General features: G+C 37.8%; 1 protein-coding gene across 1 annotated transcript; it reads left to right on the top strand.

The window, feature by feature from the left end:
• The first annotated feature begins 1812 nt into the window (after positions 1-1812).
• On the top strand, positions 1813-6615 carry LOC105430496 (uncharacterized). Its single transcript, XM_011644083.3, has 2 exons — positions 1813-2023; positions 2571-6615. The coding sequence occupies exons 1-2, from the start codon at positions 1892-1894 to the stop codon at positions 6225-6227; spliced, it is 3789 nt and encodes a 1262-aa protein (XP_011642385.2). The 5' UTR covers positions 1813-1891; the 3' UTR covers positions 6228-6615.
• Positions 6616-25273: the final 18658 nt, after the last annotated feature.

The raw sequence follows: 25273 nt of genomic DNA, 5'->3' as shown, positions 1-25273 counted from the left end.
TTATGTATTCTTTTAATGAGAATTAGTATATAATAAATTCCATTGAATCGACTAACGAATATGTTTTCAATAGATTGCATATTGACATTTATTCCACAGCATATATTGACTTATTACTATTTTATAAATCTTTTGTCTTAAATATTAATCATCAAAAATTTAGATCACAATTAATTGATTTACATACAGAAAAAAATCTTAAATTAAAAATTAAAGAGATTAGCAATCTCTTCTTGTCGTACCTCAAGCTAGTACTTCCCTAGAATGTTTAATGTCATGAATACAAATTCCAAATTTGTTATTAAGGCTGAATTTAAAAAGAAGAACAACTCTCGTAAAATGCTAACGACTAGACTGGAAGGGATTTCCGGTATTAGACAAGTGTCATTGTCTGCATAGAAAGATATTTATACATGTCTTTCGATGATAAGATAAGCTGTTCGTCAATTTCGTATGATCGATTTGTTCACTTTAGCCGGGTCTACCACTAGTTCTGCATCCGTAAAAGCCATAGAGCTACTACCGTAGCTACTCACTTAGCTAATTCTTACGATCTCACGTACCATAAGCTGACGCGGCTGAAAATGATGAGTCTGAGATTCGAGATTACACACGTACCGAGGAACACGTTTCGAGTTATGGCGTAGAATATGAAACGTTCCTTCGCGTTGAATTTATGAAAAGGAATTAATTTGTGCGATACGGCCGACAGAGTTGCGAGAATAGCTGAAAAGCTGTGACGACATTATTTGCTAACGAAAGAAATAAACAAAAATCAAATCGCAAAAGTATGCTGAATTCGTAATAATTGCCCTAGAAATTTTTAATAAATAATTATGTTGCGAGTACATGCAACGTATTAAATTAAAAATATCGTAATATACAAAATATATATCTATTTCAAAAAATTGCAACAAAATAATTAATCATGATATCTATTTCGTTTACGTTTCAAGATACAATGTCACGGTAGACCGTGCCTGATAAAATCTTTGAAATATTCCACTATTCCGCAGAAATCATACACAATGCCTCTTACGCGTTGTTTTCCAGGTAATGTTATTTGATTCAGATTAAACACTCGCACATGCGACAGAAAAATCTGAGTACTCAATTAATCATGCATGCAATGCTTATCATGGTATTTACGTTATCAGACCCCCAATGATCATTCAATATACTAACAATGAGAAAAGCTGGAAATGTATGAAGATATACGTAAACCAGGAAGATAATTATATCAGGTAAATATCACTTGAAACAGAAAAAAAAGACAGATGATATTTACGTTATAAATATCATTGTTATGATAGTATTATAAAGAAAATAATATTATGTCTCATAAAGCTGTGTGTGTGTGTGTGTGTGTATATATATATATATATATATATATATATCACACACACGCGCGCGCGCGCGCGCGCGTCAGTCATAAAATTATTTTGTATACGCTGCAATTTATTTAATGTAATGAATAATCGTATTCATCATAATATCAAATATATTAACTAATAATATTAATTATTTATAAAATATTTTCTACATATATTAAATGAAAAAAGTAAATAAAAAATTGTAAAATTTCTCAAAATTACATTTAAACAATTAATCTTTCTCCGATTGTCTAATGGAATATAAATGGAAGATAAATGCATGTCATATTATAATATGATGAGTTTCTAGAATCTACAGGAAAGTAACGGAAGATGAAACAAATAACCTTACATAAGCTGTTGTCAGTGTTGGGAGATAGAAATCTGCTTAATATGGTGCGATTCTTTGTGGAATCAAGCATGAGAATTGATAACGTGAAGATATAAATGCGTTCGCTGAACACCGATTGAACAGAACGATTTCAGTTAACAAACGACTCCATAAGTACATTCACAAAATGAAGATTTTACTTTTTGTATTTCTGTGCTTTTCCTTAGCCATTGGTAGACACATCGATTATCAAAAAGTCTTTGTCATAGGTGAACATGAAGAAGGCGATTACCTTATCACTAATAGAACGATTTTTAAGGTAAATAACAATTTCAATATTGCAGTTATTTTACAAGTAAAAGTGTTGAATGGAAAATACTTCATTCTATATGTCGTAATTTAGATTTTATTAACTATCATAAGTTACTATATCACGTCCTTAATTTATATAAATATTCTATAATCAACTTTATAGATACAAAAAATAATGCATTCAATATGTTAAATCTTATCTGCTTATATTTGTACTTAAAATTAATGTCATATATCATTATCATAAATTTACTTACTAACACTTATAAAACTAAAAATAAAATTTAAATTTCTATCATTTTCGCTGAATTATATATTCTTGAATTACATACATTAATGATTTCTTCAGAGATATTCATATATTATATATTTATACACACACGTGCGCGCACAGTATCTACAATACTGTGTGTCTGTGTGTGTGTGTGTGTGTGTGTGTGTGTGTGTGTGTGTGTGTGTGTGTGTGTGTATATATGTATATCTTTAAATAATAAAATTGTTAATATTTAATTTATATTATAATTAATATTACTATCATTCTATTTATATTCTAGCCTCCCATCCCACGGGTACCTATGAAAGCTACAATTGGAGTACACACACATTCAGAAGATGAACTTCTCACATATATTAAAATCATAAATATAGCAGACAAAAGGACGCTATTTATACCAAAAAGAATAACTCGAACAAATACAGCGATATTTGTTATGGGAAAACCCGGAGAAGGATTACTTACACGCGTGGAAGGTTATGCAAAAAGTATTTCAGCACCAAGCACAACTACAAATAAATCTGATAATGAAGACAAGAGCACATCAAGTAGCGAAGAAAGTAAGAATACATCTGAAAGCAATGAAAGAAGCAATGAAAACATCAGCACACCTGATACTGGCGACGAAAATAATATCCCCGATAACGGAAAAGGTGATGGAAACAACAGTTTACCCGATGCTGGAGATGAAAATAGTGCATCCGATGGTGGAGACGGCAACAACAATGCAAGCGATGGTGGAGACGGAAACAACAGTGTAACCGATGGTGAAGATAAAAATAACAGTGCATCCAATGGCGGAAATGGAGACAACAGTGCAGCCGGTGCCGGAGATGGAAATAACGGTGCAGGCGATGGCGGAGATGGCAACAACAGTGCAGCCGATGGTGGAAATGAAAACAACAATGCAGCCGATGGCGGTGATGGCAACAACAGTGCAGCCAATGGCGGAGATGGAAACAATAGTGCAGGCGATGGCGGAAATGGCAACAACAGTGCAGCCGATAGCGGAGACGGAAACAACAGTGCAGCTGATGGCGGTGATGGCAACAACAGTGCATCCAATGGGAGAGATGGAAACAACAGTGCAGCCGATGACACAGATGGCAACAACAGTGCAGCCGATGGTGGAGATGGAAATAACGGTGCAGGCGATGGCGGAGATGGCAACAATAGTGCAGCCGATGGTGGAGATGAAAACAACAGTGCAGCCGATGGCGGTGATGGCAACGATAATGCAGCCGATGGTGGAAATGGAAACAACAGTGTAGGCGATGGCGGAGATGGCAACAACAGTGCAGTCGATAGCGGAGACGGAAATAACAGTACAGCCGATGGCGGAAATGGAAATAACGGTGCATCCAATGGAAGAGATGGAAACAACAGTGCAGCTGATGGCGGTGATGGCAACAACAGTGCATCCAATGGAGGAGATGGAAACAACAGTGCAGGCGATGGCGGAGATGGCAACGACAATTCAGCCGATGGTGGAAATGGAAACAACAGTGTAGGCGATGACGGAGATGGCAACAACAGTGCAGCTGATGGCGGAGATGGAAACAACGGTGGAGTTGATGGTGGAGATGACAACAACAGTGCTGCCGATTGCGGAGATGAAAGCAATGGTGTAGGCAATGGCGAAGATGGAAACAACAGTGTAGGCGATAACGGAGATGGCAACGACAATGCAGCTGATGGCGGAGATGGAAACAATAGTGCAGGCGATGGCGGAGATAGCAACAACAGTGCAGCCAATAGTGGAGATGAAAACAACGGTGCAGCTGATGGCGGAGATGGCAACAACAGTGTAGCCGATGGCGGAGACGGAAATAACAGTGCAGGTGATGGCGGAGATGGCAACAACAGTGCATCCAATGGCGGAGACGGAAACAACAGTGCAACCGATGGCGGAGATGGAAATAACAGTGCAGATGATGGCGGAGATGGCAACAACAGTGCAGTCAATGACGGAGATAGTAACAACAGTGCAGGCAATAGTGGAGATGGAAACAACGGTGCAGCTGATGGCGGAGATGGTAACAACAGTACAGGTGGTAGCGGAGATGGCAACAACAGTGCAGCCAATGGCGGAGATGACAACAACAGTGCAGCCAATGGCGGAGACGGAAACAACAGTGCAGCCGATGGCGGAGATGGAAACAACAGTGCAGGTGATGGTGGAGATGACAACAACGGTGCAGCCGATGGTGGAGATGGAAACAATAGTGCCACTGATGGCGGAGATGGAAACAACACTGCAGGCGATGGCGGAGATGCCAACAACAGTGCAGCCGATGGCGGAGATGGCAACAACAATGCAGTCGATGGCGGAGATGGTAACAACAGTGCAGCCAATAGTGGAGATGGAAACAACGGTGCAGCTGATGGCGGAAATGGCAACAACAGTGCAGCCGATGGCGAAGATGGAAACGACAGTGCAGCCAATGGCGAAGATAGCAACAACAATGCAGCCGATGGCGGAGATGGAAACAACAGTGTAGGCGATGATGGAGATGGCAACGACAATGCAGCTGATGGCGGAGATGGCAACAACAGTGCTGCCGATGGCGGAGACGGAAACAACAGTGCAGTCGATGGTGGAGATGGAAACAACAATGCCACCGATGGTGGAGATGGAAACAACAATGCAGGCGATGGCTTAGATGGCAACAACAGTGCAGCCGATGGCGGAGATGGAAATAACGGTGCAGATGATGGCGGAGATGGAAATAACAATGCAGCCGATGGCGGAGATGAAAACAACAGTGCAGGTGGTGGCGGAGATGGAAACAACAGTGCAGCCGATGGTGGAGATGGAAACAATAGTGCCACTGATGGCGGAGATGGAAACAACACTGCAGGCGATGGCGGAGATGGCAACAACAGTGCAGCTGATGCCGGAAATGGAAACAACAATTCAGCCAATGGTGACGATGGAAACAACGGTGCAGCCAATAGTGGAGATGGAAACAACGGTGCAGCTGATGGCGAAGATGGCAACAACAGTGTAGCCGATGGCGGAGACGGAAACAACGGTGCAGCCGATGGCGGAGATGGAAACAACAGTGCAGCCGATGGTGCAGATGGAAACAATAGTGCCACTGATGGCGGAGATGGAAACAACACTGCAGGCGATGGCGGAGATGGCAATAACAGTGCTGTCGATGGCGGAGATGGTAACAACAGTGCATCCAATGGCGAAGATGGCAACAACAGTGCAGCCAATGGCGGAGACGGAAACAACGGTGCAGCCGATGGCGGAGATGGAAACAACGATGCAGCCGATGGTGGAGATGGAAACAATAGTGCCACTGATGGCGGAGATGGAAACAACACTGCAGGCGATGGCGGAGATGGCAACAACAGTGCAGCCGATGGCGGAGATGGCAACAACAGTGCAGCCAATAGTGGAGATGGCAACAACGGTGCAGCCGATGGCGAAGATGGAAACGACAGTGCAGTCAATGGCGAAGATGGCAACAACAGTGCAGCTGATGGCGGAGACGGAAACAACAGTGCAACCAATGGTGGAGATGGAAACAACGGTTCAATCGATGGCGGAGAAGGAAACAACAGTGTAGCTGATGGCAGAGATGGAAACAACAGTGCAGGCGATGATGGAGAAGAAAACAACAATGTACCTGATGATGGAGAAGGAAACAACATACCGGATATGAATAACAGAAACAACAGTACACCCGATGTTAGAGACGGCAACAATGATGCACCTGATGCCGGGGATGGAAGCAACAGTGCTCCCGACGGAGAAGAAAATAACAATGTACCCAACACAGGCGATGATAACAGCGGTGTACCCAATGATGGGAAAGGAAACAACAACGCACCCAATGCAGGTGAAGAAAACAATAGCGAACCCAAAAATGATGGAAATAATAATGAACCTGATGTTGGAGAAGGAAACAACAGTGTATCCTAGGATGAAGAAGGAAACAACAGTGTACCCGAGAATGGCGATGGAAACAACGATGCACCCATTGATGGCGACGAAAACAATAGCATGCCCGTTAGTGGGAATGAAAACAGTACGCTTGATAATGACAACGGAGGGGACAACTCACCTAATAATGGCGATAAAAACAATAGCACATCTGATAATGGCAATGGCGACAACGACAACAATAACAATTCTGGTGATAACGATGTAGAATCTTAAATGAATTAACAATTAGAAATTAGAAGAATTAACAATTTGGACTGAAAAAATTATGTTATAGACATTTAATTTGAGTTCTGAATTTGTAATAATAATGATGTGTATTATTACATGTATCTAAAATATAATATAAAGTCAAGATTGCATTATACATTAGACAATATGTTATTTGATTAATGTGTATGTCTAAATGTAATTATAAATAAGGATATGTAAATAGTAATTTTTTTATATTAATCTTGTACTATTTAAATATTAATATATAATAATTTTGAGAATGTTCCATTTTACGAGATATGGTAAATGTTAAATATTTTTTTTAATGTTAATATTTCATAATATATATGCATATATATGCTAGCTTGTCAAATCCATACGCTCTACTGATACATAAATTTCTTCTATATCAGAATATCATAGATCCTTAATATCTTAAAAATAGACACAATTAGATACATATTTTTCTGTAAGCATGCATCGTTAATTTCTGTTGCTTTCCTCGCTATTATACAATACATTTCCAGAAGTACAAAGTTTGTGACGACTAACGGAATGAGATTATCATCGCGGCCTATGTATTTTGAGAATCATCGACTCCGTGACATGAAATATAATTTAGCGGGCTTGAGAATTCTAAGCACAGACCTTTCGTGGATAACGCGTTTCCACGTGATGCTCCCTCAGCGACGGTTTAGGGGTGCATCGCACGTAAGCCACCGTTGTTACTTGATTCGCTTCATCTTCCACGGTCGGCTTAGAGAAAGATAGAGACTTTTATCTTACCTCCCCTTTTTTTTCTTATCCTACCTTCATGGTTCGAGCTCGTGGGGCTCCGCTTGTGAAAATTGTACTCCAATTTAGTAAGATCCGATTTGTATGGATGGTTGCATCTGGGATATCAGACCGGGGTATCGAGTGCAGAACACCGCGGAATTTTGATAGCGTCGATTACGATAGGTAGTATATATATCCATCGTGTTCATACATATTTGACGCGTATTCAAAAGATTAATACATCACCATTTGCCACAAATCTCAGCTCTTTAAACATGTAAATAAAGATACATGCATCGTTCAAGCATATTTTATGCAGCAAAAACTTCATGTCTTTGCGTATCATTATTAAAGATTATTATATATATGTAATACATAAAACAAAATTCGGTTAATTTTCAGTATGATTTAAAAGCTAGTAACTTATGCATTCAATTTAACATAAGATAGAATCAGAATACTTCATCAAAATTACCTGATATTAAATCGCTCCCTTTGGATACATGATAAACGCTTGTGGATCTTGTGGATGAACCAACATTAAAAAATTTATGCAAAGATGTAAAATTATTTCTTGTAGCTAATATTATACACTATTATAAATAAAATCTATAACTATTATCTAATACTACATATTTTTTATATATAATAGTTCAATTAAATATATATATACATTGAAAACTTTATAATCAGAATAACATAACAATTACTAAAATATAATAAGACAATTCAGATAAATACCAAACGATAATGTTAAAAGATAGTGTAACAAATATTTCAAAAGTGCGCTATAATAATCGTGAGTAGCAAAAAACTAAAAATGGCGGTTTATGGTTTTTTGTAATCAGCAAGCATGTTGCAGAAATTGCGGCTATTTAATCATGTGTCACAATGTAACGAGTGAGGGAGTGTATCTGAGATAGCTCGGAGAGTTTATATAATTAAGCCCGCAGACCGCGCACATTACTCCAAATATGCGCCTGATAATCGTCTCAAACTCCAACTGTAACTCGAAGCAGATGTGCGTACACACGCACACGCATATGCGCGTGCATGCGTGACATCTCAACGTTAACATACATATATGTCGTGGCATTAGTACTGCACAAAGATAAGATACTGCAGATCTCCAGGCTTAATGCTACACTAATTAAACGAACTCGTAATCGTAACAAGCTTATACGATAATAAGCTTTAATTCGGACCCGATGACTTTCGATGCGCATCAAGCATTTTCGATTTTCACTAATTAAACGGCGTTACTTCTCGGTAAAACTTTACATTTTTCTTTATTTCTAAGAGAACGGAATTTATTTCTAAAGAAAAAGGAAAGCGAAAAATAATAGCAAACCAGACTCGTGAGACCATCGGATTTCTTTATCATTATAAATAAATTCCACTGGGGAATATCAAGTTGTACCTTCATGCAATAAATTTTATGGATATAAATTTGATAATATAATTACAGTCGCGGCATTTATATCTCATTATACATGTAATTATTCTTTCTCGTTAAGTCTATTCGTGTAACGCATTCGCCGTACACCATTACAAACGATCTTTCATCGCATTGTTATTTCTTTGGCATACTACTTCTACCGATCCCATGCAGCAGACATTATTTCCATGAATGATATACTTGAGATGTACCGTATCAAAACAAAAGAGCGTTGAGATTGGAAGTTTGATTCATCTTTTTCGCACCCGGCGCAACGCAGTCTGTAATTCTTCTATACGGCGGAAGCGCACTACTTATCTGATATAATGATATCCAAGCCTGGACGCGAGTACCTGTAGATGCAAAAGTTATACAAAGAAACGAAACTACCTCAGTATCAATCTTTTCATATCTTTATCTTATCCTATAGTAATGATGTGATATCTCGATATTTCATCAGAGGACGAATTAATTGACTAGGCCCCATTGACTTGTTTTTTTTTTCCTTTAGATACGTACAATATAGATTTTTAAAACAGATCAAGTAAACATTTGCAATCGATAAAAAAATAATAAAAAGCGCACAAAATTAAAATCACAAAGAAAAAATAAATGTTATTGTAATTTATAATAATTAACTTTTTTTTTTTACTATGTCGATATTACGAACTAAGTATTTGGACATTTTTATTTAAAAATAAACATTATTTTGAATTAAAAATTTAATGCATAATTAATTATAAATTAATATTCATTCGAAATTAATATTTCACTCTATTTTACAAATCATTGTTTAAAAAATTTATAATTAAATTTATAATTAATATTCATAATCGATTTTTATTCATTGTGGGAAACAATTGATTTAAGTCGAATAAAATTATAATTTACGAATAAGGTTCTTATTTCTATACCTAATTAATGATTAATTACATTAGTACTTTATATCTTGCAATTTACTGATGTTACAGATAAATAAATACACTTGACAAGATACTATATGAAGATACTGAGGTAATAAGTACTGAAGTAACTGAAATAAAGGAAGTCTCTCGCAACATTATTCAAATCATATTACTCAATTAATAATTAATTATTACTCATTAAATCTGCTCAGTTGACTAGATAATCAGTAATTGGAGGCCATAAATTTCTGAGAAATACATATTACAGAATTATAAATTCACGGATTTGAAATTGTAACTGAACATCAAGTAAGGATTAGTTATAAATACTGTATTTAATTCCATTAATGTGTTAATTATTAATCAAAGATATAGTAAAATATGGAAACAAAAAAGAAGCAAATGTATGGTTAGAAAATATATCTTTCCGGAACGTCGAGCAAACGGTAAAATATTTGCATCGATTATACGCGCGCCAATTTTCCTTTATGAGCAAATCTCTGATCTTCAAACGTGTATGCTAGGGAATACCGTTTATATTAAATTCGTAAATTCCGCAAGCCCTCTTCGTGAAAAATCTCGTGAAAACTTTAGAGACGGTGACTTTTTAATCTTGCCTCTGCTGACAACCGGATTATTACATTTTCAATTAAATTGCGCCGAGTGTCATTTGCATGCTGCCTAATGCACCCAATGTAATATTGCCATACGCATGAAAACACGTTTTGCGCGGCGCGTGTCTTTTATCTACTTATTTTACGCATAATACGAACGACAAATTTACGAAGAGCAGCGAGACGTACAGACAGAAAACATTTTGATATTCTCTGATAATGCGAAGGATTTGTTATTACGTTTACAAATTAAGTCTGATCCTACCAGGCGTGTTTGCGAAACGATTCAACGAGAGACAATTATACGGCGCGAACTGGTTGTTTTGTTGGACGAAAATAGTTGTCTATCAACAATTATTCGGGCGCAAAGCGTCGCGTGACTTTTTGCTCGATCGGAAAATATTAATGAAACCAAACCCACGTCGTTGAACCTTTGCGTTCTTGTACAATACGTTCCCATCTCGACGTACGGTTCAATGCGCGAACCGTCGAATCGAAAGATTTTAATTATTACTGTCGGCTCTCCCCCACCGTTCGTACGCTTGAAGCCAGATATAATGACAAAATTAAATAAAACGTCATTCGTGCGCCATGCGATTAATTACTGACCGGCGGAAGAGAACACCGGAAAAAAATGTTGGAGAGAAAGAGCGCCCCGGTTAATTATCATCGTACAAACAGAGCGTACGATCTTTTTATACTTATGAAGAGAACGGTCTCGTTAACCTCCATTTAAATATGAATTCGTTATATGCAAGATCGCTACGCCAACGTGATCATTTATTGGACGAATCATGCCGCATTTCCGTGTTTCCATTAAGCCAAAACGTACTTGCGGTTAATAACGTATCTGTCTGCGTTGCGATCATCCAATCATCATAAATAATACAAAATTTTTATGGAATCGCTTCCGATCTGTAAAAACAAATTACACTTGCAAATTGCTTACGTAACACATATTCCTCTTTATTTAAATCGCCTTTCAAAACAAAACTGAAACAGAAGATTCGAGCATATATATTAAGCATATATTAAGCGAATCTACTGTAAACCATCCAATGGTAGAATCTTGAATCTGAATGTAACGAGAAATTTATTTTTATTTCTCGTCGAATGTATATCATTTTAATTACGATCAGTCCAATTGTTCATTAAAAGAACAGAGTATGATTAGAGCGTGCAACCGGGACACGGGTGATTGAAATCGTTTTATCAAGACCAGGTTGTAACGTGTGGTGTAAAGTTTTCTAGTTAAATAAATGCATCGCCAGATATGTAATAACATTCGATGCATTCCTCCACTTCCTCGTTCCATTTGTCACGCTGAATCTCTGCTTTATCGAATCGGTATTGGCTGCAACGGCAACGGCAACCGACGGCGGCATCAGAACCATGTGAATTAGCGCGCGCGTGAATACGCAATTCGCCGCCGTCAGGTGCACATCCAGCACTTTATTACACTAATTGCGCACACAGCGGGCCCATTTACGAAATTCTGAGGTAAGGGCTTTCGCCCCCGCAGTACCGATCCCTGCGCGGGCGTTGATCGGCGCTCGCGTTATGCGCGCGTGCTCGTACGTACGGCCCGGGTTACTTGTATATACGGCGTGTAATTTCACGCCCGCGAACACGCACGCGTTTTGCATACTGCCTGTCACACGGCGCGCACGGCGTCCAGTGAAATACGGCCGAGATTGCTGTAGTTATGTCACACGCATGTGCGGCGCGCCGAGGGGCGAATTGTATCAACTTCTATGTTTACGCGGTACGCCCGCAATACGTCATCGGGGGGGATCGTCATAAAATATTACGTTTTACGGGGGGCGATCGCGTTACCGGATCCATCCACCGGATCCGCATGATGTCTGCTTTGAAGGCGAAACAATCTCCTAACAATCTCCGCATCATCTGTCTTCTGCGTTGGTTTCGCGATATATCGATTCACGTCTTTTGAATCGTTCTGTCGTAGTGTTAATCCATGTCAACTTCTTTAAGCGAAAGTTTATAACAGAGATTTCTCTCGCAACTTATCTACGTAATCGTCAGTTTATAATATGACCCATAAGAGAAGCTGGTTGAAGTTTGAAACATTCCTGGAGCGATTTTTTTTTTAATGATTTATCCCATTTACAATTATGCACAGAGTAACTTTTAAGTGCCACAAACACAATACAAAACATTCCGATCGAATACATACGTCGAAAAGCACCTTTATGCTCGAAAAACCATTCTCCAGATCATTTGAAAAATTCTTATTTCACGAAAAATAATTTGTCCTTCCGAGTATCAAACAAAAGTCAAAAAATATTCTGATCGTGTTCTGAGAATATTGTAACAATATTCTCAGAATATACCAAGAGAATGTTCTAAGGATGTTATAATATTCTCAAAACATGTAAAGAATGTTTTTAAAATGTTATAGTAATGTTATAATGTTCTAAGGACATTAAGAGTGCTTTTCGAGGCATGTATTCGAATGTATTGGAATGTTTTGTATTTGTGGCTTAAAAATTACTCTGTGCAAAATTGTAAATGAGACAAAAAATCATTTTAAAAAAATCGTTCCAAACTTCAATCAGCTTATTAGAGATACAAAAGTACACTGAAATTGTGGTTTATCGTAATTTCAGTACATTTGTATTTTGTAGTAATCAAAAAATTGTTTAATGCGTCATAAGGAAAGCACTTACTATAGAAATCAGCAATTCAAGGATATTAAATAATGAGGAGTTGATGTATTGAAATTGCACTCTTTCAGTGAACGATTAACTGATATATGCTTTTAACATGTTTTGTGATTATCATGATGAATGTTACATTTGCTGATATTGTAGCAATTAACTGATCATATTTCTCTATATATGAGTATTTCCATGAACTTTACTTGCAAAATTTTCTCTTCAAAGATAATGAGATGTTCATAATGTAAATAATTTAAATTGACATATTACGTAAATTAATAATTAACATAACAAATAACATATTTTTTGAATAGCATACCATTACTCATTAACGAGGCTTATTTAAATATTTATATTTTCATTCCAAAAATTCAAAATATGATACAAATATGATGAATTATTCCATTGCATTTTCCTAATTTATTTCGTAATGGCAATTTATTTTGAAGGAATAGCATCATTGTCTTTAACAAGTCTAGGATATTTCCGTTGCTGTGTTTTGCAAGTTTAATTGATTTTATAATTATGACGTAAGAGCACAAGCGTAAGAGATAACAACCATAGATCTTAGCGTTCTCCAAAATAATTTCGTCGTGAAACTCACGGAGTTCCTTAACGAATACTTCCACGCTTATTTCTTGTCATCTCCTTTTTGTTAATCGCACTATAAAAGCGCAAGAACCTGTGCGGGACAAAAGCAAAGGCGGATATAACCGACGACGACCGCGAATCAATGGCGGCGGTTCCGCTCCCTCTCTCTTGGTTCTCTCCCGATCTCCTTGCGGTTTTCTTTCTGACCTTTCGGAACTGCCATGGGGCTACGAAGATCGTTAACTAAAGTGGGTAATCATACCCACCGGTTTCACGCCGTGGCCAACCGGGCGCTGCAACGGACAATGTACAGGGTGGCTAAATTGGACGGCGTTCAGTTATAACCGGTATATCTTGGTCTATTTCCACGCTTCGTGTGTATGCACGTTGTGCTAATACGTTCCTCTCTCGTGCCGGAAACGTACACCTTCGTTTCTACATTTAAAAATCCGATGTTACTTCTCGCCAGACTTTGGCGGAGCCCCGATCGTAACGACTCGCTTTGCCGATTTGCACGAGCCGCAGCTTCACCTAGGCTGGAACAGTCGTGCAATAGCGTAGAATCTCTCCCGGACAAGCGTAATGACTTGATCGTAACGAGTAACAATTTATGAAGACGTCCCTGGACTTGCGCCTAGCCACCGAGCGTGCCTGTTCCGCGTATCCGCAAATTGATTTGCGGAATTGCTGAAGGCATCGAGGACTCTTCTATTCGTTCGTGATAGGCATTTCTCTGCCATCTCTGTTTCTTGTACTCGAACAAACGTTTCATACATCTCAATCATTTATGAATCGTTTTTTTTTTTTTGTAAATACACAAAGTCTAGGTATAATTTCAATTAATCCGCAATATTTCATGCTTCTATTTCTGTTGTTACATTTATACACATAAATTAACGTTTTTCTCTAAAAATTTATGTATTTATCACACTCTATTTCAAAAAGCCCAGCAAAAATTTTATGCATAATATAAAATATAACATACGTTTGACAAAATAGTTTTTTGCGTATATATAAACATCTACGGTCAATTTTTAATATTAATATAAAAATTAATATAATAGAAGTTTTTTATACTTTGCCATGAAAAATGTAACGATTCAAGAGCATCACTTGATGATCGAGATGATCGGCACACCCTATATAGAGGAGGCTGGTATCGAAGCATGCATACGCATAGGGAGGCAGGGATATAATTATATGCCTCAAGTCCGCACCTCGAAAATGCCGCCTTGTTAGCAAATCTCGTGAACCGCGCAAACACCTGCCTGATTGTTAATAATTTGCTGAGCTAGAACCTGCCTGTTACTGCGAAGGTCCGCTTTTGTAAAGACGGCGGTCGACTAACGATCGAATGATGACAAGATGATAAGAGCAAAAGATCTAGTGTTAACTAATATTCGCGTATAATTTAATATCCATCTCAGACTAGCGCGGCTGTTCCGATCCATGAAAATAAGTTCGCTTTTTAATCAAGCTGTGCGAATTTATCAAATTAAATCTCACTCTCACGGGTTATATTTTTTTTTTACAGCTGAGGTGAGAAGTAATTTACGATAAAATGTTGATGCTCACTTTAGATTCCACCAGCATAAATAGAGGATGCCGGTTATTGCACAGATGACTTTTTATAACTCTTCAATAACTCCGAATGTTCTTTATTTTCTAAAAGGATTTGGTTACTAAAAAGTACTAGAAAAAGTAATAAGCATTTTTTCATCTCGATGATAACAAAAGAATATTATACATTAAAAAAGACATAAACACACACAGACACACAGTTTCGTGGTAAGAATTTTATAGTCAATTCGCGATTTTTTTCCACTATATTTTATTTTACGTCACACAGTCGACTGGAATGCGACAGAAAAAAATGCAAAAGAGAAACGATCGTATTTCTGCTCTCTTTCTCGGGTGTCCCTTGCGCATTCGCTCGCTCGATCAGCCGGTGTCCCGAAGCTATTAATTAATTAGCGCCAACAATTACACTTGTCCTCTATATCCGACGCACGTTAATTCCCTGAGCGCAATTATTCCGTTCGCATGGTTGCGAAAAATCTCCGTTCATTTCGCGCCGCGCCGCGCCGCGCCGCGCCGCTCCGCGCCGTTCTTTCTCCCATCGCCGTCCGCCTTCTTTTCAAACCAGCCATTCTTCGGATAAAGGCACCTTCGCCCGCCGCGCTCTCGAACGCTTCTCTCGAAGCGAGAAACGCGTTGCGCCTACGTTACTCCGTTCGAATTCATTTCGCGAGCATCGCCATCGAACTTTTTCGCTTAACTTTGCCGTAGATCTCGGATTGATGTTGCTCTCGAAGTTCATCCTTTGCTGTTCTTGCGCCGCGAGCAAACGGAAAGTTCCCGAAGATGGATGATTCGACGAGGCAGGTATGCCTGGATGATTTACATACATTCGGAATTAGTGTTTCCTAGTTACAGAACGGTGCACAAGTTTCTGTTAGCCTCTAACTGATCGAGCACTTTATTTACTCGAGCGGAAGATACGGTATAATATAATAAAATACACAATATGGAATATGAAGCATTATAAATAATTAGAATCAAATGATACAAAATTAGAAAATATTTATGAATAATAAGATTAAATAGATAAATGAATTTATATCACGTAAAGAAATAACGATATGACTAACAAGAGAGAGAATAATATTGATCTTTAATACAAAATTCTATAATAATTATTAAAAATTTAATTTTTTAGATGTTTCTTGTATTCTTTTTGCTGCTTTTATTTCAGTCTCACATATAATTTCATATATCTTTCTTTCAATTTCTATTCTCGACTTTAAGACATTTTGCTTTCATATCCTCGGATTTCCGCGACTCTTGTTGCCTGCCTCTTTTGTTTGCTATAGAACTTGGCTTGAATCTGCGGAAACATTAGAACGTTTTGCAGATACACACCCGACGATGTAACTTTTTATGGCAACTTTTCACAAATTAAATCCCGCAAAATCTTTTGCTTATGATACAACTATTATACAATAATATAGGTAACTATATATTCATTACAGTAATATAAAAATATTAAAATATAAATTCTTTTTATGAATTTTTCATATTTTAACGCGTAACACCTTTTAAGTTGGACCGTCTTTTGATCATAAAATTATTTATATTACTCTCTTTGGACATTTTATATATTGACCTCCGTATGTGTGTGTATTGCTGACTTTTTTGCTTTCTCCGTTCTGTGATGTGGTTCTGTGGTAAGTTCTCGAGTGTATTTTTCCAGCGGAACGCCTTGATACATACTTAATCCCTTCGCTATTTTTTTAAATTTTCATCACAATTCCGCAGATCTATTGCATATACTATAATATGGTTCCATCCGGTCATGCAATTGGGTTCATGGACGAGGATTCAGGAACACACATTGAGTACTGCCTACGAACCACAATTTTGCTGATTGTTTGCCATTGACACCGGTTCTTTGTTCTCCTATTTTTCTGTAAAACTGCTTCTTTGCGCTGAAGATGGCTCGAAAATGAGTCGAAACGTTCGCTTATTACATTACTGTATATGTTTTAATTCAAATTATTATTAAATTATACGCAATAAGATCCGCGCTTGACTCTTACTAGTCCTTTACTCTTTGTTAATTATTTTTAAAATATAAAATTTTACAAAAATCAGACAGACATTTTGATTAACCAACATTCGTAAATTGTAAAAATTCCATAATCTTTTGACTGAACAATAAGCTTGATGATTAATACATTAAAGAATATTAAATCTTTATTATCCATTTTTGATAAGGTGCTATATTTCAAAAAATATTATTTCGTAAATTTATATCTAAATTTACGCCATATGCTGCATTTCATTATCTTATATTACACAGCTTGAGATTTTAACGAGATCTCTCTCAGACATCATCCACAGCTCTCAAAATCTAATTGGAAATGTGGAAATAGAAAGTCTCATAAATCATGTGCTAATCGCAAACGATATCTTACAGCGATATCTTACAGTATTTTTTATACGTCAAACATAATCTTCGCACAATTTCTAATTTAATACATTTAAGATTGCGTGAATGTCATTAGAATGTTAGTTGTATGACGTAACCAGAATGTTACAGAAATGCAAATAATTTTCTCGCGTGTCTATGAATCTCGCATCGTTTGTCTTCGGTTATAAATTCAAGCATTACGAATACATAAATATTTTATTTCAACTATTATAGTCTCGATATTTTCGCATAAGGATTTGCATCTTGGAATGTTTCACAAAATCTGTATCAGTAAAAGGACATCCGGTAATTTTGAGGTAGTCTGTGTTCATATGTGTATATTTGCGTATGCGCACGTGTCATGTACAAGTGTATTTGCGTACGCGTGTGCGTGCATTTGCGTATGCGTGTGCGTGCATTTGCATGCCTATATATGTATGCGTGTGAACATTCCATGTCTACGTCACGCGCGATATTGAATGCGTCCGAAGTATCATTTCTTCATAACGACATTGCAAAGAATTCAGAATTTCGATAAAAATCGGCGCCCATGGTACGTTCCTCTCATGCGCCACTTTAATGCAATATTCTCCTTATCCATTACTTTTATACATGTTCATATTCGCAGCATGAGAGCGAGTATGCTTCTCCTCTCGCCGTGAAAAGTTTCGCGTCACTTGGATTTAAGACTCCTGGTCTGTCATTGCAGCTATATTGGATTATGACGTCAGAGCGAGAAATCATACGAATTTCTTTTTTGCATTACGCGTCAAACTAAATGAATCTTATTTTGCGTTATTCTAAATTGATCGTATTTTTACTTGCGTTTGATAAAACTGACTTGCAAATCAATATCTCTCTTTTCCAATTTTTTTCATTAGCGAATTCTTATTTAATTTATATTTAATTTATATTATATATAATATATCCTGTCAGATTTCAATAAAAATAAATCTCATTTTGGTTGATTAAAATTTATAATAATTTATTACAGTAATATAATAATTATTAATTCACACATTAAAAAATTGTTAATATGTTTTATTTATACGAAATGTAGGTAGCACCATAAAGATTAATTTCGATATAAATTAATTTCGTCTAAAGAAAAGAAAAAGAACGAAAAAAAGGAGAAAATGTGAAATTTTATTTCTGACATTTTAGAGCGACGAAACTTAAGTAAAAATGTACAAGAGATATTTTCATGTATACAAGAAATTGATGACACAGATCGGCAAATAATGGAGGTGCATGTAAAGATCCTTCCTAGTGCGACAGTATCATGGTTCATTAGTTGTTGAATGACATATTCGAGTATCATTGTTTCTGACATCAATGAAACATCACGTAGCGCATATCGTACGAGCGATTCGCGTTTCACATCTGCGCACACTTCTCTGTAACCATCGACGAGAATACCTCATTCAGCAGCGAATATCGCGGTAGGCTGGTACGTGCGAAAGAAACATTGGCATTTTACACGGTGGCGCGTTGAGAGAGAGAGAGAGAGAGAGAGAGAGAGAGAGAGAGAGAGAGAGAGAGAGAGAGAGAGATATGTGAGTCAGATAGATACATAGATGTTGTTCGCGTTGATTGCGAAGTCATTCGATAACCTGATCCTTCTCTGCGTATGGTATACACGATTAACAGTTCCCCATGGCCACGAAGCAGAATCGGAGATGGCAAGAAACGACGCTCCTCCGCCGCCGTTGCCGCCGCCATGCCGTTCTGCACGGAATCGATTTTCAACGCGCGGCACGACGCGCGGAGAGGACGTGTTTTGACGATGACGCCGACCATTATCCCTCCTACGCGGCAGCGAGAGATCCGTCGGCGAAGGATTTGCGAAAAAACGCGCCGCTTCGTTAATTTCTTCGATACGCCGGCCCGACAACGCGCCTTCAAAAGTTGGTTCGCCGAATTCACGCTCGAGGACACGCATTGATACGCAGGTGCAGCCTCTGGAGGCTGACAGTTTGCGCGAATCCCCTGAACATTTTGTATCATCAAAATTACGAATAATCACATACACGCGAATCGTTTCTACTGGAATATAATTAATGAATTGTAACGAAATTACGTAATCAGTAGTTATCGAAATATTTCAAAAGTTAAAAAAAACATAAATGCAACTTTGAGGTTCGGACTGTGATATTTTATCCGTAAATTCTTTAATAAATAATCCATTGTTGAACAAAATATATATTTTAATAAAAGAATATTTATTTTAAATAACATATCTCGTGCGTAAAAGTTGTGTGCAAAGCTTTGCTACGGTCAATATAAATTTGAAATTATTTATAAATAAAAAATTACCAGCGTATTTTACAAATTTATTTTGTTGATATCACATGAAAGAACTCATTTATTTCGCATTGTATTGCTGGAGGAAAAATGGGATTTTTCGACATCATAATTCAAGTCAAGCGTTCAAGTAGCTCTACGTTTATTTATTTTATTGTATTATATTCTTTGGTGACTTCCTAACCGACTACGCTAGAAAAGTAATTATTAAAACAGTATTAAAAGATTAATTTCTATTTCCTCTCGAAGAATAATTACAGCTTTCGACGTCCCTTGCATTTTTCATTCCCTCCTGAGAAACCTGTTGACAGGTATAATTCAAGGCAGCCGACCTTAGTAAAAACCACGATTTTATTCGTCGGGTAAGCAGCCATCGAAAGAAATGCAAATAGCTCCCGGCAGTTTATTAAAGCGGGTTGCAGCTAACGCTTGCTCGCGTGTGATTGCACAAATAAACGTTGGGGGGGCTATAACGGCAAAAATAATCTCCCCCTCTTCGGTGGCGTTGCCGAAACTCGAAATCTGCTATTAAGGCGTACGTCGGAGTGCGTCGGATTTCCTCTTATCGCACCGGTATTTGCAGAGAAATGGATCAACTGTATGCCGGTGCCGTAAACGTCTTTAGCAAACACACTACCAGGTGGAGCAGGCTCCCCGGTTTACTCAGGCACGAATGTCACTTGATAGAACTTCGAAAAGCCGGAGATATACAACTTTCTTGGCCTACGACACGACTCTTCCTGAGAATTAACTGTTGAACTATCTGAATTATGACTGAACTTGATATAGATACGAATTTTCACATGAAGTAATTACAATATAGAGAAAACGATCCAAGTTAATATGACGTTTTATATTCCAGCCATGTAACGCCATATCAAATAAAAGAAATCATAGATAAATTAAACATATGACATAAATAATAATATTAATTTATAATATTAATTTATAATTTATAATTAATTTGTAATTTTTAATTCGTATTTAACAACTGATGAATATAGTTTACGGAGAAGAGAATTGCAAAATCTTTTTTTCAAAAGGATATAAAGAATTAGAGAATGTGTTTGCAAACTATTGCTAGTGCTATCTAATTAAATAATTAAGTTTTTCGATGAGCGTTCTGTTGTAAAAATAGTAACATCGATAATGTGTGCTTATTGTGCAGAACCGGAAATGTTCTAAGATACGCAGTAGACAATCGATCTAGAGGTTGAGTCTAACGGTAGTAACCGTGAGTTAAAGAGAGAAAAAAATGGACTGGTCTCTCGATAGACAGATTGGCCGAGTACTTGGTCTGACTGGTCCCTACACACCGAGCAATTTTTTCCGAACTTTTTGCCTTTCTCATCCAACAACTAACCAACTAACAACTAACCTCCGACAGACCGAGCAGATTACATGGATTACAAGCTCGAATTGTATATCCTTTCAGTTTGATAATTTAAAAGTTTAAACATACAATCGCTTTACCTTTTATGTGTGTGTGTGTGTGTGTGTGTGTGTGTGTGTGTGTGTGTGTGTGTGTGTGTGTGTGTGTGTGTGTGTGTGTGTGTGTGTGTGTGTGTGTGTGTGTGTGTGTGTGTGTGTGTGTGTGTGTGTGTGCTATCTTACGTATATTATTAATGTAATCTTAAGTACACCAAGAATTACACTTTTTATTTATAAAATTATTATTCACTTTTTAATCAGCTTTGTTTAAGTCTTGGTTGACTTACATTAATAATCAAAATGAAATGAATTGATAATTAATATCGTATTAGAATATTATAAAGTTTTTATATTTAGAATTTATTATCTTTAATAATCCTCGAATGATATATTTATATAAATAACGATTACATTTATATTTTAAGAATTATAATATAAGTTACGTATTTTTTATTAAATTAAATTTTTAATGTGTATCATTTTTAATGTGTATCATGTATTATATAATATACAATATTGTTTCATCAATAATAAATTTGCATTATTCTTCTTATAATATAATATTATAATATCGCTTTTTTTGTTTTTAGAGAATGATGACAAAAATTTTCATATACGGATAACTTAGAATAAACAAAATCACGTTTATTCAGAGAATAACAAATCTAATATCTCATTAAATTATCGTGAATTTATCAAAATTAATAATTCAATTATGCTATTATATGATATACAGTATATGATATTCTCAAACAATTAATATACATATATTCGAAACATTGATGAAACAAAATACAGTTTGATGAATTATTTATAAGATGTGTTCGACATCACGCAGGTAAATATATTCGTTTATTTTAAAGGGCTCGCGTTCGCAGCAACAAACGATGCGAATAAATCGGGTAAAGATAATTCCTTCGCGTCGGCTAACTTAAGACTGCGGCGAGAACTTACGAGCAGGACCGTACACGGTGTTTATGATTTTTGCAGACGGGGCCTCATTGTGGTGCCTCGTTGCACGGCTTTCACGCGTCCGGAGGTGTAAATAAGCAGTCGCCGAGATTGCACTTGATTACAGGGAATCCGCCTGCATTCGGTCGTCTTATTGCGGGGCACGTACATTCGCGCGAGTACAACCAAGCCAAGGCGTGAACCTTTGTCCAAATTTAATAATTCATATTTGCGAGAGATCCGAGCATCCACCGCTGGGATTGTAACGATCCGCGAGAATTTCGAAGGGGAAAGAAATTGCTAACAGCCGCGAAAATGGCGGAATTACGATATATCTTACTACAAGCGGGTATACAGGCGCATCTAACAATTTCTCACTCACGTTTTTACGGTAGTATAATTTGTTCGTGGTTTCCCTACGAAACTACAGTATTTTTATTCACATACGTAAGAATTTGTCAAATCGCTGTTCGTAAATATATTTGTTCAATAAAACCATGCATTTACCACGCGTTTAAAAATCGTTTAAAAATCAATTACAAATCTAAACGTTTCGCTATTCAAAATAAATTGCAAAAAAATAAGTTCAACATTATTATACAAATATTTGATACACTTTATAATTTTAAAAATATTGCAACTTATAATTAAAATTGAATCATAACTATTTAACAAATAATTTAAGATTAAGCAATATTTATATTCGACTGTTTCAAACTATGTATAATAAATAAATGTATAATAAATTATAATGTCTCACTTACTTATTCATTCTATAATACAGGCTAATTATTCTCGTTATTATGGTTACATATAAAATATCATCCGCCATTACTTTGCTTTCGTTGTTCGGGATAAGACACTGTGTTGTTTAATTTTGAATACCCAAGCTAATTGGTTATCACCGCGGAAAAAACGAGCGGTCGAGATCTAACGTTATTGCGAGAATATAATCGACTTCCACGTCCTCCCTCGGGAACACGCTCGTAATTATCTTCCGACGAGATTCGATATTCGATGACGAGGCGGATCCGGTACGCTCTAAACGGGATTGATACGCATTTAACGTGCTTTTGCGCGGCCGGGCCGACAGGCGACAGGCCGGCGAACGCAATAAAGCGCGACGCAAACGCGCGCGCGATGCGAGAAACGTGCGGGAAACGTGAGCTTTCGATTTCGAGCTGCGGTAACCCGAGAACGGTAACTTATGTCTCTCGGCAGCGAAACGATTTGGCGCATCCCCGGACTCGATTTACGGCTTTAATTTGCCTCACCTACGCAACATCTACTTTATCCCCATGGGTCATGCGTTCAGAATTTCGGCCTCACTTGCGACCGCACACGCAATGCATATTTTATCACGCAATACATTTCCGCCAAGCGTGCACCGCGCCACACCGGGCGGAGTCTATACTTTCTTGAAGCCCCGACCGCGCGCGGTCGGGGCTTTTCCCAGAGCGGTTATATTTCGCGTGCAAGCCCGGAATGGAGGGTGGCGGAGCGCACGGCGCGCGATACGCGATACAGATGCGGCTGCGTTACCTTTTCCGCAATTTCCTGGCCGAAGCTAATGTCGATTGTTGTCAATTGTTGTTCTCAGGATCCGCGCGGGTAGAAGAAAGTTGTCGCGAAGCGCGCGAATCGATGTGTTTAACGTCGCTCTCTATCTCTGCTTTATGTGTTCCCATTCCGCGCCATTCATTCGGAACAGAAAATAGTCTCTCGTAGAGGAGCCCCGCGTCGTTTATCCTCCGCCGGCAATCCGATTCGTTCGCGCTTTATTTAAAACGATAAGTGTCCCCCCCCCCTCCCCTCTCCTCTCTCCCCCCCACCCCTTTACGCTTATCGTTTTCTTCAAAGCAGCATTCATAAATCCATTGTGTAATCGTGAAATCGATATGATAACACACATAAGTGTTGCGTCGTGTAACGAGTAAATTAATCCGTGCTACGGTAATCTATCGTTGCTTGCCGATTGTTATCTACGTGATGCATTCCAAGGAAATAAATAACGCGACGGACGACACAATCAGAATGGATTTATTCGGCATTCCCGAGATTCGGTTTACGTGCGCGTGACGTACTTTCAATCTGACAGATTCGAACAAACCAATGGTGTACTAGCATCCACACGATGTATGCAGTAGCTAACCAAAAATAGAACTGCTCTGTCTCTTTCTCTTCCCCCCCCCCTCTCTCTCTCTCTTTCTCTCCCTTTCTGCCAAAGTAATAATCTCGCAATAATATTTTGCATAATATTTTGCAGCGACTCTTCAGTCAGCGACATTCTCGATACGAAACAATGTTTTCGCACCGAGCACACCAGTTGTATAAAGAAAGTTAGAATCTGTATATCAATATTGTTTAGATTCGATTTATATTTTACGATATCTGCCATACAGCTGCGCGTCCTGGAATGCCGATAGGTATCCCATATTCCCTTAATCATTTTTTGCTGGTCGCTCGATCTGGAAAAGGAAGCGGGAGTCGCTGACCAGACCGAGACTGATGCTTCCGAGAAGCATCCATTGTCGTCGGTTATCACGGCCACTCGTGCGTGACACGGGTAACAGCTTCGCTAAAACGTCACGCTCGTTCCGCTTTGACCTTGATAATGCAGGAATTTCATGCCGCTGACAGCCCGCGGGCTTGCCACTTTTACGAACTGCAACTTTATTACGGGTCAATAATAGCGGTAGCCCCCTCCCCCCCCCCCTCCCCCCGAAGTGTGAATTATGAATTTGTAAAATCCGCCCGCGACACGAAATGCGCATTTACCTTCGAATTGGCGGAATTTTAGTGCTGTCGATTAATAAAATATTGATAATACTCGGTCACGCCGTACGTATTAACGCAACGTACCGGCCGTAATGGGCTAATTGTGCGCTTAATATAATACAGACAAAACCTCGTGAAATATATTCGGCCACCCATATCGTGTCAAGTGAAATGGCGAATTGAACGATACATCCGAAAAATATTTTTCATTAAAATTGTCATCGAAAGAGCAACGTATAAATATTAATTTGTTTCATCTACCGTTTATCGTTATGACTCATTGATTAATATGGAATTTTCTGTACTAAATATCGGATTTATATGCAACCCATACTAAAGCTATTGCACATTATTTGCAAATGGAAATTT

Source organism: Pogonomyrmex barbatus, unplaced genomic scaffold, assembly GCF_055798465.1.
Source record: "Pogonomyrmex barbatus isolate J1 unplaced genomic scaffold, ASM5579846v1 scaffold22, whole genome shotgun sequence".
Classification (NCBI taxonomy): domain Eukaryota; kingdom Metazoa; phylum Arthropoda; class Insecta; order Hymenoptera; family Formicidae; genus Pogonomyrmex; species Pogonomyrmex barbatus.
The sequence above is the reverse complement of the archived record's forward strand: the minus strand, read 5'-3'. Positions and strand labels throughout refer to the sequence as shown.